Here is a 17,010-nt window from a genome sequence, read left to right as displayed (position 1 = left end):
TTGCTAAGAATGATGGTTTCCAGCTGCATCCATGTCCCTACAAAGGACACAAACTCATCCTTTTTGATGGCTGCATAGTATTCCATGGTGTATATGTGCCACATTTTCTTAATCCAATCTGTCACTGATGGACATTTGGGTTGATTCCAAGTCTTTGCTATTGTGAATAGTGCTGCAATAAACATACGTGTGCATGTGTCTTTATAGCAGCATAATTTATAATCCTTTGGGTATATACCCAGTAATGGGATGGCTGGGTCATATGGTACATCTAGTTCTAGATCCTTGAGGAATCGCCATACTGTTTTCCATAATGGTTGAACTAGTTTACAATCCCACCAACAGTGTAAAAGTGTTCCTATTTCTCCACATCCTCTCCAGCACCTGTTGTTTCCTGACTTTTTAATGATCGCCATTCTAACTGGTGTGAGATGGTATCTCATTGTGGTTTTGATTTGCATTTCTCTGATGGCCAGTGATGATGAGCATTTTTTCATGTGTCTGTTGGCTGTCTGAATGTCTTCTTTTGAGAAATGTCTGTTCATATCCTTTGCCCACTTTTTGATGGGGTTGTTTGTTTTTTTCTTGTAAATTTGTTTGAGTTCTTTGTAGGTTCTGGATATTAGCCCTTTGTCAGATGAGTAGATAGCAAAAATTTTCTCCCATTCTCTCCCTCATCTTTCACTGTCTCTTCCTCATCCTGCTTTAACTCTCAGAATTCCTCGGCCTTCTATGTTTCTGGAAGAACCATCATCTATGCCTCAATTTTTTTCACACACCTGATTATTTTCTGAATGGGTAGGAGGACATCTGTGCCCATGCGTGTGAGATGTCGTGGTTTCCTCTTTCTGCAGATCTTAGAGCCTGTGTCTTCCCTTCTTGTCAGCATTTCCATGAACCATTATTAGGCCAACCCAAGTATAGCACCAGCCATCCTGAGAGAACCACAACCCGGGCATTAACGTCAGAGGCTGCGCCTGGGCTACATGGCCTTCTCTGTGCCGGCTGGGGCTGGCTCTGCGAGTCACCCCCTCTGTCTGACAAGCTGTATTTAGCTATGGGGTGACAGGCAGCTGGTGGGGTTTCCAAACTGAACCTTGCAGTACTTGATTCGAATAACTAAAGTACTGTTTTGAGTGCTACTTTTCCTCTAAGTTTTCATTTCATGTTGGTGAGTAAATATGACCGCTCTTCTCCAAACCAAGGGGTGGTTTTGCTGCCGCATTGCCATGCATGAGCGGCCAGCCCACCCAGGGAGGCCTCAGAGCAGGATCTGGTGGTGGCCTTGAAGCTGTGCAGCCCTTCCCCGGGGGATGATGCCACAGGTGCTCTGTGCTTTCACGGTGGGGGTGGATTCAGAACCCAGTGGTGGGACTCCAGATAGCACGGCATGGTTTCCAGCCACCCCGCAGAGCTTTATCCCCTAACCCTATAGTGATACAGTTCTACCTTTCTGCAGCTCATATCTATAGATGAACAGATACATAATTGTGTGTGTGTGTGTGTATATACATGCTTTTTTTTTTAATATCTGTGAAGAGAACCAGTTGAAAGCAATTAATTTTAACCCTGTTCCTTTGGTTCCCGGGAACCTTGGATGAGCTCCCAGTGTTTGAGCCTGAGTCTGTGTGGGGCAGGGGAGAAGGGGAAGGCAGGTCAGCTACTAAAAATCTCCTGGGGTTGTACGCAAGATGCCACGTTGGTGCCCGTGTCCTTCTGGGGACGGGGTCCTTCTTTTGTATCACATCTTCAAAGAGGTTTCTCACCCATAAAAGCTGACCCTGAGCTCTTGACAGGCTCTTGGTCCCTCCTCCCCCTTCTCCCCTCCCCCTTTCTCCTCCCCTGTCCTATGTGCTGAGCTTGGTCTTCCACGTTCCATTCTCTCAGCCAGGGCAGTGACAAGCAGGCGAAGCTAATCAAGTTTGTCCTCCAGCTTACCTGTCCTAAGGCCACCAATGGTAGAGTCCCCCATCATCCCAGTCAAATGTCAGAAAAGCCAAAATTGAGCTGCATTAAAGACGAGGAGCTGACCAGGAGCGGAGGCTCACGGCCATAATCCTAACACTTTGGGAGGCCGAGGTGGGTGGGTCACTTGAGGCCAGGAGTTCAAAACCAGCCTGGCCAACATAGTGAAACCCCTTCTCTACTAAAAATACAAAAATTAGCTGGGTATGGTGGTGCATGCTTGTAATCCCAGCTGTTTGGGAGACTGAGGCATGGGAATCGCTTGAACCCAGGAGGCGGAGGTTGTAGCGAGCCAAAGCAAGAGTCTAGACAGACAGACAGACAGACAGATAGATAGATAGATAGATAGGGAGTGGGGAAATATGGAATGCCCAAGCCAACATTCCTTAATTACAGAAGAGAGAGAATCCTGAGGTGCTCACGTGGAGAAACACTGGCCCCCCATTTGCTTCTGATTTTAACCCTGTGATTGCCATGTCTCCTGTGACACAGTGCAGAGGAAGCCTCCTCTAAAGTGTGATTTCTCAGATGGATGGGCCCTGTTGGGCAGACTGTCACAACTGGGTGGGGTGGCCTGGTGAGGTCTAGCTTAGTAGGGGTAAAGGGCAGCCACCATTTCCACACCTCAGCACACACCTCCATGAAAACCAGGGGCTAATGTCCCAGAGCCAGGCCATCTGTCCACTTACTCCTGTGTGGGCAGCCCTCGGCCTGCTAGCCCACGCAGCCTCGGGGCAGATCTGTGGCTGTTAGAAAAGGAAAAGCATTGCCTTTGGCTTTGTGGTTGCACCTTAGTACCACTTCCTGGTCATTTTCCTGTCAGCACCGCTCCTGCCTGAACCAAGAGCAGGGGAGGCCTGACTACCATTTCATTCCTTCCTTTTTGGAACTTGCTTAGGCTGCCTGTGTGAGCAGCCCTGGAGCAGGGGCTTCTCAAAGCTTTTCTCCAAAAATGTGCATCAGCGGTGCTAAGCATGGATACCTCTCTGTCAGCAGCAAAACTGTTCAGCTGGGTTCAAGCATAGGTCAGTGGCATTCCTTAGGTTCTGTTTTAAAACAGCAGTCATATAGACACATTTACTACTGCAAAATTGAGTCCCTGTGATTCATAGTTTTCAGGGCCTAAGGGTAGAGGGTTGTGGCCTTGTAGGAGGCTGGCAGCTCCATCTGTAAGGCCGGAAGCTTGGCGGGGGTGGAGTGATGGCTGCCAGTGGCTTCTTAGTAGTGCTGGGTTGGCCAGCAGTGAGTAACTGACCCAGCACCTTCTGTCTTAAGCATTCAGGTAGAACTGGAAGCCGAGGCGGAAAAGATGCGGGTGTCCCAGCAAGAATTCCTTTCTGTTGATGAATCTGTTTACACTCCAGACTCTGATGTGGCCGCACCACAGATCAACAGGAACCTCATCCAGAAGGCTGGTTACCTTAATCTCAGAAAGTGAGAACGCCACCATCTGCCTCTTTTTCTGAAATCAGTTTTCCCTAAGAAGTGGCTGAAAAGCAATCTTACATGCCCCATTAAAGTCGGAGGGACGTGGGCGGGTGAGACTGGGAAGAACTCCCATCACAGCAGCCCTCCCACTTGCAACATAGGAAACCTCTGGGGCCCAGGCACTGAACTGCACTAAGAGATGGGGCTGGAATGAGTCCTCTAAGAGCCCGGTGCTGTAGACTCCAGGACACTGTGGCCCACCCTTGTCTCTGGTCACTGTGGCCATGTGCAAACAGACCACTCTTAACTGTTACCATCCTGGACCACTGACATTTTTTATCCCGTCATGCCACTTCCCCCACACCAGCTGGCGGGTGAGAGCCATGTGCTGGAGACCTACCCGCGAGCCAGAGGCAGCGTCAGAAGGCTTTTAGAGTCAGTTCGATTCATACTGATTGGGTCACACATTTACCACTCGGGTCTTTAAGTTTCCATTTTGAATGGAAGGGATGATCAGGTTTAAGTGCTTCTGTGAGTGCAGAGGATATTGTCATGGTGTGGTGTGAAAAGCACTGACTTTGGAATCAGACAGCCCAGCTGGGCTGAGCCTTGATCTCTTCATGTGTAAAATGCAGCTGATAACCGCACCTGCTTTATGAAGTTAGATTGAATGTGTTCATCCCTCCCAGGCAGTGAGCACTCAGATGTCAGCCGCTGCCATTTGGGGAAATTACTGGGACAGGAAAACCAGTGCCTTTGGACATAGTTGCTACTCTGTAAATACTGAGCCAAGTAAAGTATTTGAAAACCCCCAGTGGAGGGTCCATGGAGAGGAACTGCCAGCTGTTAGCAGGCTGGAGCACCTCTAAGGTCTGGGAACTTACAGCGATCACAAGCTAAATGTCCCCTGGAGTTCTGCAGGCGTAGAAAACCCACTGGGTTCTGTTGTTACTTGCCAGGAACTAGATTTTCCTTTTGTAAGCAGCCCACAAAACAAGAATGACCTTCAGTTAAAGCAAATCTGTTGAGAGCCTGCTAGGACCGGTGGGTGTTACGGGCTAAGGCAACCGTGAGTAGATTCAGAGCAGCTCAGCTCCAGGTCTCAGAGAAATGATTCTCCAGGTGTTCAGTTCTTCATGGTGGTGGACTCATTCTAGTTCCATCTCCTGGTTTAGTAGTCAGCGTGTGGCTGCAGTGCGGGGTCGGCCCTGGGACTGGTATCTCCCTTGGAAGCAGAGCCCGTGATCTCCCAGATCATTCTAGCTAAATTGTACCCTTCTGCTGCTCTTTCCACTTGAATGGGCAGTTTTGCTTTAACGATATAAAGAAACACATTATTTCTAAAATGCCACCAGTACCCATAACGAGGCAGCAAGACTTAGAGGTGCGGCTGGTGCTTTCTGGTACTAATGGGCTTTTTAAAACACAACCCACAGCAAAACAGGGCTGGTCACTACCACCTGGGAGAGGCTTTATTTCTTCACCCAAGGCGGGAATCTGATGTGTCAGCCCAGGGGAGCCGTGGCTGGAGGTTTGATCCAGGACCTGGACAACTGCTCAGTAATGGCCGTGGATTGCGAAGACCGGCGCTACTGCTTCCAGATCACCACACCCAATGGAAAATCGTATGTCTCACGCGTTTTATTTGGGAGGAGAACGAGTATAGTGGTTTCACCCGTGCCAGGGGCCTCCTAGTTCATTCCTACGTGCCAGCCCTCTGTGGGAGAGGCCCCAGTCTGGGTATTGTTTACCTTTCAGGAGGATGATTTTCTGCTCTCTTTAAACAAGCCCACGTGACCCATAAGGGATCCAGCCTGTCTTATCCCATATGGAGATAAGTGAGGGTTTGTCTGTAGCTTTGGAGATGACCTACATGTGTGAGACAGCAACAGAAGTCGTGCGTGTTAGCACAGATTCTGAGAGAGAGAGAAGGCTGTAGCGACTCCTAGCCTGTTGTAAAGAAGCATTTGTGTTTGGATTGTGGCAGGGGAGGGTAACTGCATTTTGGTAAGGACGACCTTCCTGAGAAGGCCATTTTTCCAGCAGAAGCGGGAGTTGTGAGAAGTACACTCCGCTGCAGCAGTATTGGCGGCTGCCATGCTGTTCCCACACGCCCTGTGTACCTGAGGGGCCCCAAAGAGGTGGTACTTTAACGATCCACAGCCTGTGGTCGTTCACAGTAGATCCCGTCCCAGTGGGATCCCCTCTCAGAGCAGTGGTTTTTAAACTGCCCCAAGGAGTTCGGAGTCCCATGGAGGGGCTTCAGGGTTCACCTGCCTGGGGAGAGGAGTGGCCCTGCCCGTCATCAGAGCTGCTCTTCTGGCATTGCATTCTATTAAGATTTGACGTGAACCGCAGGGGGGGCGCGGTGGGGACGGCGTTGGGATGATGTCTGTCCTCCCAGCTTGGCAGAGCAGCTTTAGACCCCGTCCTTCCTGCTTTGGTGATGGGAATGGAGATTCCTGGATGCTCATCATGGTCCTTTGCAGTTACCTTCTCTGGGCCTCACTTTCCTCAGATAGAAAATAGAAATAAGATCTATGTTGCCCCATCTGCCACAGATGAGAGGAACAAGGGAACCGGCAGATGTGGAGTCTCTTTAAAGAGGTAAAGCCTCGGCCGGGCGCGGTGGCTCACGCCTGAAATCCCAGCACTTTGGAAGGCTGAGGCGGGGGGGATCACCTGAGCTCGGGAGTTTGAGATCAGCATGACCAGATGTGGAGAAACCCTGTCTCTACTGGAAATACAAAATTGGCCGGGTGCGTTAGTGGTGGTGGGCGCCTGTAATCTTAGCTATTTGGGAGGCTGAGGCAGGAGAATCGCTTGAACCCAGGAGGCGGAGGTTGCGGTGAGCTGAGATCACACCATTGCACTCCAGCCTGGGCAACAAGAGCAAAATTCCGTCTCAAAAAAAAAAATAGAGTTAAAGCCTCCACAAAGGTAGGGCAGTATTACTGTTACCTTATTCCCGGGCCTCCATATGCAGACTTTTCAGTTCTGGGAAAGGAGTGAATGGGCTGCCAAGTCCTTCTTTGGGCATGGTGGAGGAGTGGCTGGGCTTGGAGTCCTGGTCATCTTGGATCATTAGAGGAGGTCGACAGATGAATCTCACTGTAGAATCAAAGACTTGGGCTAGAAGATCTGAGTCCCACCTTCTGATTTCATAGAAGAATATGCTGAGGCCCAGGGAAAGGGCCGTGTTTGTCCAAGATCACACAGTGAATCAGGGAGAGCCGGATCTACAAGCCCGTTTTCTTTTTTTTCTTTTGTTTTTTTGAGATAGGGTCTTGCCCTGTCACCCAGGCTGGGGTGCAGTGGCACAATCACCACTCACTGCAGCCTCAACCTCCTGGGCTCAATCAGTCCTCCCACTTCAGCCTGCCTAGTAGCTAGGACTATAGGCACACGCCACCACGCCCAGCTAATTTTTGTATTTTTTGTAGAGAGGGGGTTTCGCCATGTTGCCCAGGCTGGTCTCGAATTCCTTGGCTCAAGCCATCCTCCTGCCTCGCCCTCCCAAAGTGCTAGGACTGCAGGCGTGAGCCACTATACCTGGCCCTGGAACCCCATTTTCTTTCCCTCTCATCATGCTGCCTTCGTGGCCCGTTTCCTCCCACACCCCAGCTAAGTTCAGTTTATGTAGAATAATCCCCAGTCACTGAGATCGGGGAAGTACTTAATTACTCAGATGCTTTTGTTTCAGGGGAATAATCCTCCAGGCTGAGAGCAGAAAGGAAAATGAAGAGGTAAAGATTTTGTTTGTCATCCTTCTTTCCTAGTGTGGTGGGTGACTTTGGGATTCAGTATTTTTTTTAATGTCCTCTACAGTGGATATGTGCAATAAACAACATCTCCAGACAGATCTACCTGACCGACAACCCTGAGGTAATTAACAGTCGCCTGCATCTCAGCCCTTTTCTCAATCTGGAAGGTAAGCATCCACCTCCTGGGACTGAGTGTGTCTTCCTGTGGATTTTTAGGCAGTCGCGATCAAGTTGAATCAGACCGCTCTGCAAGCAGTGACTCCCATTACAAGTTTTGGAAAAAAACAAGAAAGCTCATGCCCCAGGTAACTAAAAGACAAAGGAAAACTTGCTTTTGTGGAGCCAAATTATGGATTAGGAATATGAAATGAGTTGTTGCTTAATCCACACAAACCAAGGCATGTTTTTCAGCCTGTTTAACAGAAGCAGTAACGCTGGCTGGGAAAGTTAAACATCTGCCCATGTTCACACCATGTTGTGAGTGGTAGAGCTAGGAGTCAAGCCTGTCTGATGTCAGCAGCCCTGTCCCTTCCACTGGGCCGTGCTGCTGCAGTCCAAGCAAACAGGACATGCATGGAGGGGCCTGCTAGTCAGGAGTTCTCCCCACATTTTCTGTCAGCTTCAACAAAGTAACTGAACGAAAGCAAAATTTTTTTTTTTAAATAAGGAAAAAAAATCACCTTTTATATATCCATATTAATGCCCATAAGTCTGCACATACGGTGATCGTTTTATACATTCATTTATTTTGTATTCGCACATACTTTAACTATTTCTACATTTTTCAGAATTGTTCCTTTTAGTAACTACACCCTATTCCATCATTTATTTATTTACTTATTTATTTATTTTTAATTTTTTTTGAGATGGAGTCTCACTCTGTCACCTAGGCTGGAGTGCAGTGGCGTAATCCCGGCTCACTGCAACCTCCACTTCCCGGGTTCAGGTGATTCTCCTGCCTCATCCTCCCGAGTAGCTGGGATTACAGGTGCCCGCGACCACACCTGACTAATTTTTGTCTTTTTAGTAGAGATGAGGTTTCACTGTGTTAGCCATGCTGGTCTTGAACTCCTCACCTCAAGTGATCCACCCGCCTCGGCCTCCCAAAGTGCTGGGATTATAGGCATGAGCCACTGTGCCTGGCCCATTCCACCATTTATTAACCATTGATTATTTAGGTTATCTCCCCGGCGTTTACTGTTATCATTTAGAGCAAACATTTTCATGCATACAGCTTTCCTCATTTTGAATTCTGCTTTAGGATTTATTCCAGGAATCCTACCCTTTGTCTTAATGGGAGTTTCCATCTGGTTAAATGGTAGAGGGCTGTATTTTCATACTAATGAAAGCCTGGCATTAAAGGGTAAATTACAATTATGACTATATTTGGTGTTCGTCTTTTAGTGGCATGGTAGAAAGAACCCCATTACATTTTTTACAAATATCTAATGACCCCAGAAGGAAGTCATTAAAAACTCAGGGTTAAGTAACTTCCCAGGATCTGTGCAGTGTGGAGCCAGTGTTCACACGCTGGGCACTGGGTGCCTGAGAAGGAATGGGAGAAGGTAAGGCCAGAAAATAGGTTTGAGTCTAACTGGAAAGACCTGGGTGCCCTGCTTAGGAGTTACAGGCAGTGGAACAAAACGGAAGGTTTTGGGAAAATGGGCAATGGTCAGAACCAGGGTTAGGAAGACTGTTCTGCACCTGAGGAGGATAAATTGGATACAGGTTGTGGGAAGAAGGGGAGAGTGCAAGACCCAGTAGGATGTTGATGTAGTAGTAGCTGTGAAGCAGAACATGAGAACTTAAACAAGTGTTTTAAAAAAAGAGGAGGAAGAGGCAACAAGTCCGAGAAATATTTCAGCACCGTAACTTAAGGATTTAACAGTTTATACAAGTAGCATGCTTTATGAAATGGAACTCTAAGGTAGATACTACATGAAAGGAAGTGGAACTAAAGTCCATCCAGTCAGTGAGGGTTAATCCTGTAGCCTTCTCCTGGGTAAATGTATGTCTTCGCTTTGTAAAGTTACAAAAATGTTTGATACGCACAGACCTGCAGTTGAGAGACATGGGTTCTGAGGATAGCTCTGCCTTGTGTTATACACAGCTAGGTGTCCCTGAGTAAGTCAGTAAATGCTCTGGGCCTTCGTCTTCTCAGCCTTGTAACATACAAGGAACTAGCTGACCTCCTAGGACCCTTCTAGCTCTGATACGCCATCTCTCAAGGGTGCTGATGGATAGTTTAGGAGGGTTCGGAATTAGAAGGTATGATAGGTTTCCTAAAAAAGACAATTTGCAGCCCATATTTAATTATTCAGTAACTGATTTTTTTCTCCCCTATTCTAGAATAAGCAAATCACATTCTTAGACCAAAAGGATCCCACAGAAGGGACACAGAACACTCCCTGGGGGAGAAAAATGACTCTAGCCAGCCGGCTGAATTAGCCCAGTGATTGGATGGGGGACAGATGTGGCTGCCAGATGGCCCTAGAGCTGTGGGGAGAGGGCTACTATCTCTGTTAGGGTCATCCCATTAAGAATAAAGCAATGTTTTGATGACAGTGGGGGGAAAGAAGCAGAGAAATTGTGTTCTTGGGAACAAACTGCCATTTACTTCTAAGCAAGTATCATATGTGGACTTCCCTCATTCTGCAGTTACTATATATCTACTGTTCATTCATTTATCCAGCTACTCAACAAATATTTGAATATCTACTATTTGCCCAGGGCTGGCCTAGGTAAGGAAACATAGAGATTACTGGGGAGAACAGGCAAAAGGTAAGCACAGACTGAGTTAAAACGAGGGAAGCACTTCAACGTTAAGGAGATGAGGTGCTGTCATGGAGGGTGAAGAGGAGACCTGTGCAGGGCCTGGCTGTGAAGATAATATTCAAGCTGCAAAGTAAAAGACAAGATGCGGCTACTCTTGCAAAGAGCCAGAGGTGGTGTGTTCTTGGTAGCAATTGTGGAGGTAACAGGATAGAGAAGAGCTTAGTATATCTGAGGAACTGAAAGGAGGCAGTGTAACGGGACAGTGCAGGCAGAGGGAGATCATGGGGCATGATGGGGTGGTGGGGAGGGTGGCAGGGACTGATGATGAAGGAAGCATGCAGGGAGCTGTGGAAGGGCTCTGAGAGCTGTGTGTTTGTGATGGAGATGGAGATACCCACTCTCCATTTTCCAAAGTTAGCTCTGGCTGCTCTGGAGAACACAGAACAGAGGAAGTCAGGAGCCAGTGAGGAGGCATCCCAGCAGCCCAGGATTAGATGATAGTGGTTTAGACCAGGATCATGGCAGAGATGAAAAGTAGATGGGTGTGGACTTACTCTGGAGGTAAAACCTATGGGACTGGACTTGACGGATAAGCGTAAACAGAAAAGGACAGATCAAAGGATGACTCCAGTTGGAGCTGAACACCTGGGCAGATGGTGTTTCTTAAAGAGACGAAGAGTTCAGTTTTGGACATGTTAAGCATGAGAGGCCTATGAAACATCCCATATGAGTTGTCAAGCAGTCAACGGATGATACAGGTGTGGAGTGCAAAGAAAACGTCTGGGCTGGGTGTATGAATCGGGGACTCCCAGCACTGAACAGCAGTGGATGAGGTCCTCTATGGGAGAGAGGAGAGGGAGGGGAAAGCAGAGCCTGCAACCGAATCCTAAAGAACTCCAGCAGTTAGGGTAGAAAAGGAGCCTGCAAAAGACATTGAAAAGGAACATCAAGAAAGGTAGGAGGAAACTCTATAAATTAATGTGGCACCAGCAGAAACCAAGAGAGAAGAGTTCAAGGAGAGATCAGCTGTGTTAGATGCCTTAAGTCAATTATGATGACTGCAAAGTGTCCATTAGAGCTGGTGACATGGAGATCACAGGTGAAAATTAACATCATGTCACTCCTATGTTCAGAGTCTTTGGTGGCTCCCTATACTGTTGTGTCAAGTTTAGACCCCACCTGATGGTATAAGGGCCCTCTACAACCTGGCCCCACCCTATCTTGATTGTTATCTCCCCACTTTGACTCTCTGGGGAGCCAAAATCTTGGACTCACTTTCTCCCCTTGAAGCTTCTACTCATAGCTTTCTCCAGTGCTTACTACTTATTATATTACAGCCCTCTCTTAAAGACAGGATCAAACAGCAGATGTGACTCTCCCATTTAGGGTTATTGAGGCAGTATGACATCCTGGGGATGCACTCCCCCTGGCAGTAAGGAGACCCTGTTTTTAATCTGGCTTGCCTACCAGGTAACTGAGTGCCTTCAAAACTGCTTAATTTCTCCAGAGGCCTCAGTTTCCTTTTCTGTTAACAATGGAGGTCAGACCAAGTGGTCTCCAAGGGCTTGCCTTGCAGTGACCGTCTACAAGCCTATGTACAGTGTTTCAATCCACATTCCAGTAAGTATGATCATTTGTCAAATACCTGTTGTAAAGTAGTTTGATACACTACATTCAGTTATTGACATGTTTGAGAAATAGGAAAATATTGACATATCCAGTGAACAGAAAGATCACTGAGAGCTTTCTATGGTCCATGCAATGAAAGAAATCAAAATACGTTGATATTCTTTGCCCTTTAAAGGAGTTTATAGTCTGGCTGGGGAGAAAAGATTTTTTAAATGTTGAAAAGTTAAATTACAGTATTCTGAGACTAGAGGAGAACATGTTGGTGCCTGATTAATCTCTCTGCAGAGAGCACGGTATTTGATGGGCCACGATGTCAGCAATGAGTGTGGGCACAGTGTGAAGCTCAGGAGGCACACAGGGCTGCAAGACTGTGCCTGTGACTTAGAAGAATCAGAGGAGGGAGGAGGGGTGCAGGCTGGCCTAGTGGATGAGGAAGAATTTGAGCTGGGTTGGGAGAGTTGGGTGAGCAGCAGAATTGAGATGAAGATGGAAATAAGGAAAAGCATATGGTATGTGTGGTACAGCTCTCATAGAGGGTGCATTAAAGGAGTGGAAATGGAGGCTTTTGGGAAATTAGAGCCAGATTGTGATTAAATGCCAAGCCAGGACCTTTAGTCCATTCAGCTAACATTTTTGAGTGCCTACTATGTGGCAAGAATACATATTACTTAGTTATAGCATAGGCCCTCCAAAACCTGCCTCACAGAGAAGGATACAAACAGAAAATTAGTAGCACAGTGCAGGATGCTGTGCAGCAGAGAGAACTGCAGGAAATGGGGCAGTCTGAGGGTTTTTAGCCAAGGATATGAATGAAGTTTGAAGAAGGTTTATTTGTAGAATGGATTACGGGATTGAGTTAAATCTTTTCCCCTTGTATTTTCATTCATAAAAGTTACCTCAGCCTTCAACAAGTATTCACTTGATTATAAAAGCATAAGGTTAAGGGAACTGATTTTGTCCCCTTCAGCCAGAACCTGAAAAATTCAGAGATGGAAAATGAAAATGACAAGATTGTTCCCAAAGCAACAGCCAGTCTACCTGAAGCAGAGGAGCTGATAGCGCCTGGAACGCCGATTCAATTCGATATTGTGCTTCCTGCTACAGAATTCCTTGATCAGAACAGAGGGAGCAGGTATGGACTGAGAGAGGTTATATCTGGGAGAACTGAAAGTAAATTTGAGGTCTCTTGTGTCCCCCTCCACCACCAAAGACTGTTGCCATTCTGACTTCCAGTTCAAGTGATAAGTGCCCTTCTAGCTGCTGCTGTCGTGTTTGTTCAACTCTGGCTATTCCCCTAGGCGTACCAACCCTTTTGGTGAAACTGAGGATGAGTCATTTCCAGAAGCAGAAGGTAAGTGACTAGTTTGGTGTCCTTATTCTTTCCCCTGCACAAAATGACAAGGGCCATCGAAATAAGATGTGAAATCATGTTTTAGAGAGCTACGATTAGGAATATGAATTGAAGATTTGTTCTTTCTGAAAGTTTAGTAAGATATCTGCAATGGAGGCAAGTCTTCGATAAAAACTGAAGGGTAGCTGAAAGACCATTTACAGCTATTTCACTGTTAGCCATAGCCTTTTTGTAGCATAGCATAGAAATGTGAAATCTGAATCTGTTATCACATTCAAATGCAGGCTTGGTGAATTGGAAATATGCTATTTCATTTTAGAAAACCAAAAGCACAAATAACTTGTTCTTGAATTTGAAGATGACACAAATGAATGATATTTAGGTCTTTCAAATTCAAATGTTTGGTTTTTTTACATTCTTACAATGTACTTAAGAACATATCTGATGGCTGGCATGCTGGCTCACGCCTGTAATCCCAGCACTTTTGGAGGCCGAGGCGGGTGGATCACCTGAGCTTAGGAGTTCAGGACCAGCATGGGCAACACAGTGAGACCCCGTCTCTACAAAAAAAAACAAAAAACAAAAATTAGCCAGGTGTGGTGATGGGCGCCTGTAATCCTATCTACTCAGGAGGCCGAGATGTCCACATCACTTGAACCCAGGAGGCGGAGGTTGCAGTGAGCTGAAATCACACCATTGCACTCCAGCCTGGGCTACAGAGTGAGACCGTCTCAAAAAAGAAAAGAAAAACCTTCTTTGATCTTCTAGTTATGGTTGCTGGGAGTCAGTTTTGTCAAGTTATGCGCCACTGTCAGCAGCCAGTGCTACTTCCATTAGGCTAAACATCGTCACTGCCTTTCAGTAATACGCATGAAGTATGAATTGCATGAGACCCAACATGAGATCTTATATCCTGCAAATGACTTTTCCTTTCTAAGAGGACTTTATCAGTGGGCCAAAGTAATGAATCTTCTATTGTCTAGTCAACGCACTCTTTCAGAGAAAAGGTACACTGTAGTCACCTAGAGTTTCAGCATTAGAAGGATGTTCATCTGGTACCACCATCATCTCATTTTATAGATGAAGAAAAGCCTTTTTAGTCTAATGAACTGACAAACAAACTGACAAAATGTAGACAATGGAAGAGGCAGAGCTTTGGCAATATTGGGCTTATAAAAGCGATACTGAGAAATTTTGGTAGAAGCTCCTCCACAGAAAGCAGGCAAAACCAGCACATCTGACACTGGTGTGCAGATCAACAGCAGCAGGAAGTAAATGAGATCCTGAGTGGAAAATGCTGTCTTGCAGATTCTCTTTTGCAGCAGATGTTTATAGTTCGGTTTTTGGGATCAATGGCAGTTAAAACAGACAGCACTACCGAAGTGATTTATGAAGCGATGAGACAAGTATTGGCTGCTCGGGCTATTCATAACATCTTCCGCATGACAGAATCCCATCTGATGGTCACCAGTCAATCTTTGAGGTACATTCAGTTTTATTTTCAGACTTTCTTATGGCTTCAGCTAACCCTTTTAAGGCTAATTCACCCATCTGAAATGTTAGTGTTGGAATGAAGAGACTGCTGTTGCTTTTGCCCCCACTATTTTTTACATAAGACAGATAGCCTAGAAAGTGCTCCCTTAGAGACAAGAACTGGTATCTTCAAAAATTCAGTGGTGAGTGAATACTGTTGTTCAACAAGATGCTATCACACTAGACTTATTCTCTATATGTCAGAGCTTGAAAATGGAAGGTTTTTTTTCTGAGAGTACTATTTATAAAAATAATGGGGAAAAAAACTAAAAAATCTGCCAAATCTGCCTAAATAACTTGGCCTTCACAGAGAGAGCAGGCCATATTAACTACATGATTTAGGGTTTCAGGTAATATGATCTGGGTTTCAGATATGACCAAAGTCCTGGTTATGAACCTGGGCGTATGATACAGTAGCCACAGGTAGCATCTGCATCATAACTAGCCTGAACTGAGATGTGTTTTCAGTGTTAAATACATACCAAATTTCTAAGATTTAGAATGTAAAACATCTCACTAATTTTTTAGGTTAATCACGTGTCTGGTAATATTTTATATATACTAGATTAAGTAAAATTAATTTCATGTGTTACTTTTCACTTAATGTGGCTGCTGGGAAAGCTTCAATGACGTATAAGGCTTCCATTACATTTCTCAGGGACAGCACTGCTTTAGAGCCAGAATGTCTCAGTTTACTCCTGGCTTCAGCATTTCTTAGTTATGTGACCTTAAGCAAGTTTTGGAGGCTCTGTACCTCAGTTTTTTCAGCTGTAAAATGAAAATAACTATTCACACCCTCCACTGTTGTCATGAGAAATAAATGTCATGAGGAATAAATGTGCTAATATATGTAAAACATTTACAATTCAGTGGCTCATTAAAAGTGCTCAATGAACGTTAGCTTCAAAAAAGGTAACTAGGACTATAGCAAAAATCAGGATATAGCTTCTTCCATTCATTAAGCCCATTCTTTTCATTTATTATGAACGTCATCTGAGAATTAAGTTCTTATTAATAAAACCTTATATTTACTTAAAGCTTTTCTTTCAGTATGTCCTGGACCTTTTACAGAAATGGGCTCATGGTTCTTATAATCCTAATGGTCCTGGAATAATTTCCACCAAAAAGATCAAAGGAAAATATATGTAAAAGTACTGTGAAAAACCACAGCACATCAAAATGAAAAGACAACCTACAGAATGGGAAAAAAGTATTCACAAATTCTATCTAATATGGATGTAGTACACAAAATACACAAAGAACTCTTATAAAACTCAACAGAAAGACAACCCAATTAAAAAATTGACCAAGGACTTGAAATAGACATTTCTCCAAAGATCATATACAAATGGCCAATGAGCACATGAAAAGATGCTATGTGTTATTAAGGAAATGCAAAGCAAATCCACAATGAGATATGTCACTCCATATCAAGATGGCACATGCACACTCTGTCTCATAGATGTGTATATATTTATATATCTCATATATATATTTATATATCTCATATATATTTAATGGAAAATAAGCGTTTACAAGGATGTGAAGAAACTGGAACCCATTGCTGGTGGGAATATAAAATGGTTCAGCTGCTGTGAAAAAATAGTTTGGTGGGCTCCTGGGTAGTTACCCAAAAGAATTAAATACAGGTGTTCAAACAAAAACTTATACGCAAATGCTCATAGCAGTCCTTTTCATGATATCCAAATGGTGGAAATAATACAAATGCCCAACAGCAAATGAATGGATCAACAAAATATGGTAGAGTTGAGCATTCCAAATGGGGAAATCTCAAATGTTCCAAAATCTGAAACTTTTTGAGTGCCAACTTGATGCTCAAAGGAGATGCTCATTGGAGCATTTTGGATTTTGAGATGCTCATCCTGGTAAATATAATGCAAGTATTCTAAAATCTGAAAAAGAAGCTGAAATCCAAAACAATTTCAGATACAGGATACTCCACCTGTATATACGTATGATGGAATATTATTTGGCCTTAAAAAGGAACAAAGGACCGATATGTGCTACAACATGGATGAATGATGAAAACATTGTGCTAAGCGAAGGAAGCCAGATACAAAAGGCAACATACTGTAGGGTTCTGTTTATATGAAATATCCAGAATAGGCAAATCCATAGAGACAGAAGACAGACTGGAGATTGCCAGAGGGTGGGAGGAGGAATGAGTAACTTCTTAATGGAGATGAAGTTTCCTCTGGGATGATAAAAATGTCCTAGGACTAGATAGTGGTAATGGCTGCACAAAGTTATGAAGACACTAAACATCATTAATGATAAATCTGACGCTATGCATATGTCACCACGGTAAACATACCCCTGCAGTGGAATCACAGAAAATCAGAAGATTGAAAAAGAAAAATCAATTCTCAGACAAGATGCCTGAATAGGAACAGCTCCAGTGTGCAGCTCCCAGCGAGACCAACGCAGAAGGCAAGTGATTTCTGCATTTCCAACTGAGGTACCTAGCTCATCTCATTGGGACTGGTTAGACAGTGGGTACAGCCTATGGATGGAGATTAAAAACACAGCACGAGAACTGTGTGA

General features: G+C 45.0%; 1 protein-coding gene across 3 annotated transcripts in view; it reads left to right on the top strand.

Annotated features, from left to right (window-relative positions):
* APPL2 (adaptor protein, phosphotyrosine interacting with PH domain and leucine zipper 2) overlaps positions 1 to 17,010 on the top strand; it is a 62,525-nt gene that overhangs the window by 34,448 nt on the left and 11,067 nt on the right. For all 3 annotated transcript variants that reach the window (XM_050748461.1, XM_050748462.1, XM_050748463.1), the window contains 8 exons: positions 3,241 to 3,399; positions 4,830 to 5,018; positions 7,097 to 7,139; positions 7,222 to 7,278; positions 7,374 to 7,462; positions 12,529 to 12,693; positions 12,860 to 12,912; positions 14,221 to 14,395. In XM_050748461.1, coding sequence (XP_050604418.1) covers positions 3,241 to 3,399; positions 4,830 to 5,018; positions 7,097 to 7,139; positions 7,222 to 7,278; positions 7,374 to 7,462; positions 12,529 to 12,693; positions 12,860 to 12,912; positions 14,221 to 14,395 — 930 coding nt within the window. The remainder of the gene's footprint in view (positions 1 to 3,240; positions 3,400 to 4,829; positions 5,019 to 7,096; positions 7,140 to 7,221; positions 7,279 to 7,373; positions 7,463 to 12,528; positions 12,694 to 12,859; positions 12,913 to 14,220; positions 14,396 to 17,010) is intronic.

This window comes from Macaca thibetana, chromosome 11 (assembly GCF_024542745.1).
Source record: "Macaca thibetana thibetana isolate TM-01 chromosome 11, ASM2454274v1, whole genome shotgun sequence".
In the NCBI taxonomy this organism is placed as follows: domain Eukaryota; kingdom Metazoa; phylum Chordata; class Mammalia; order Primates; family Cercopithecidae; genus Macaca; species Macaca thibetana.
The sequence above is the reverse complement of the archived record's forward strand: the minus strand, read 5'-3'. Positions and strand labels throughout refer to the sequence as shown.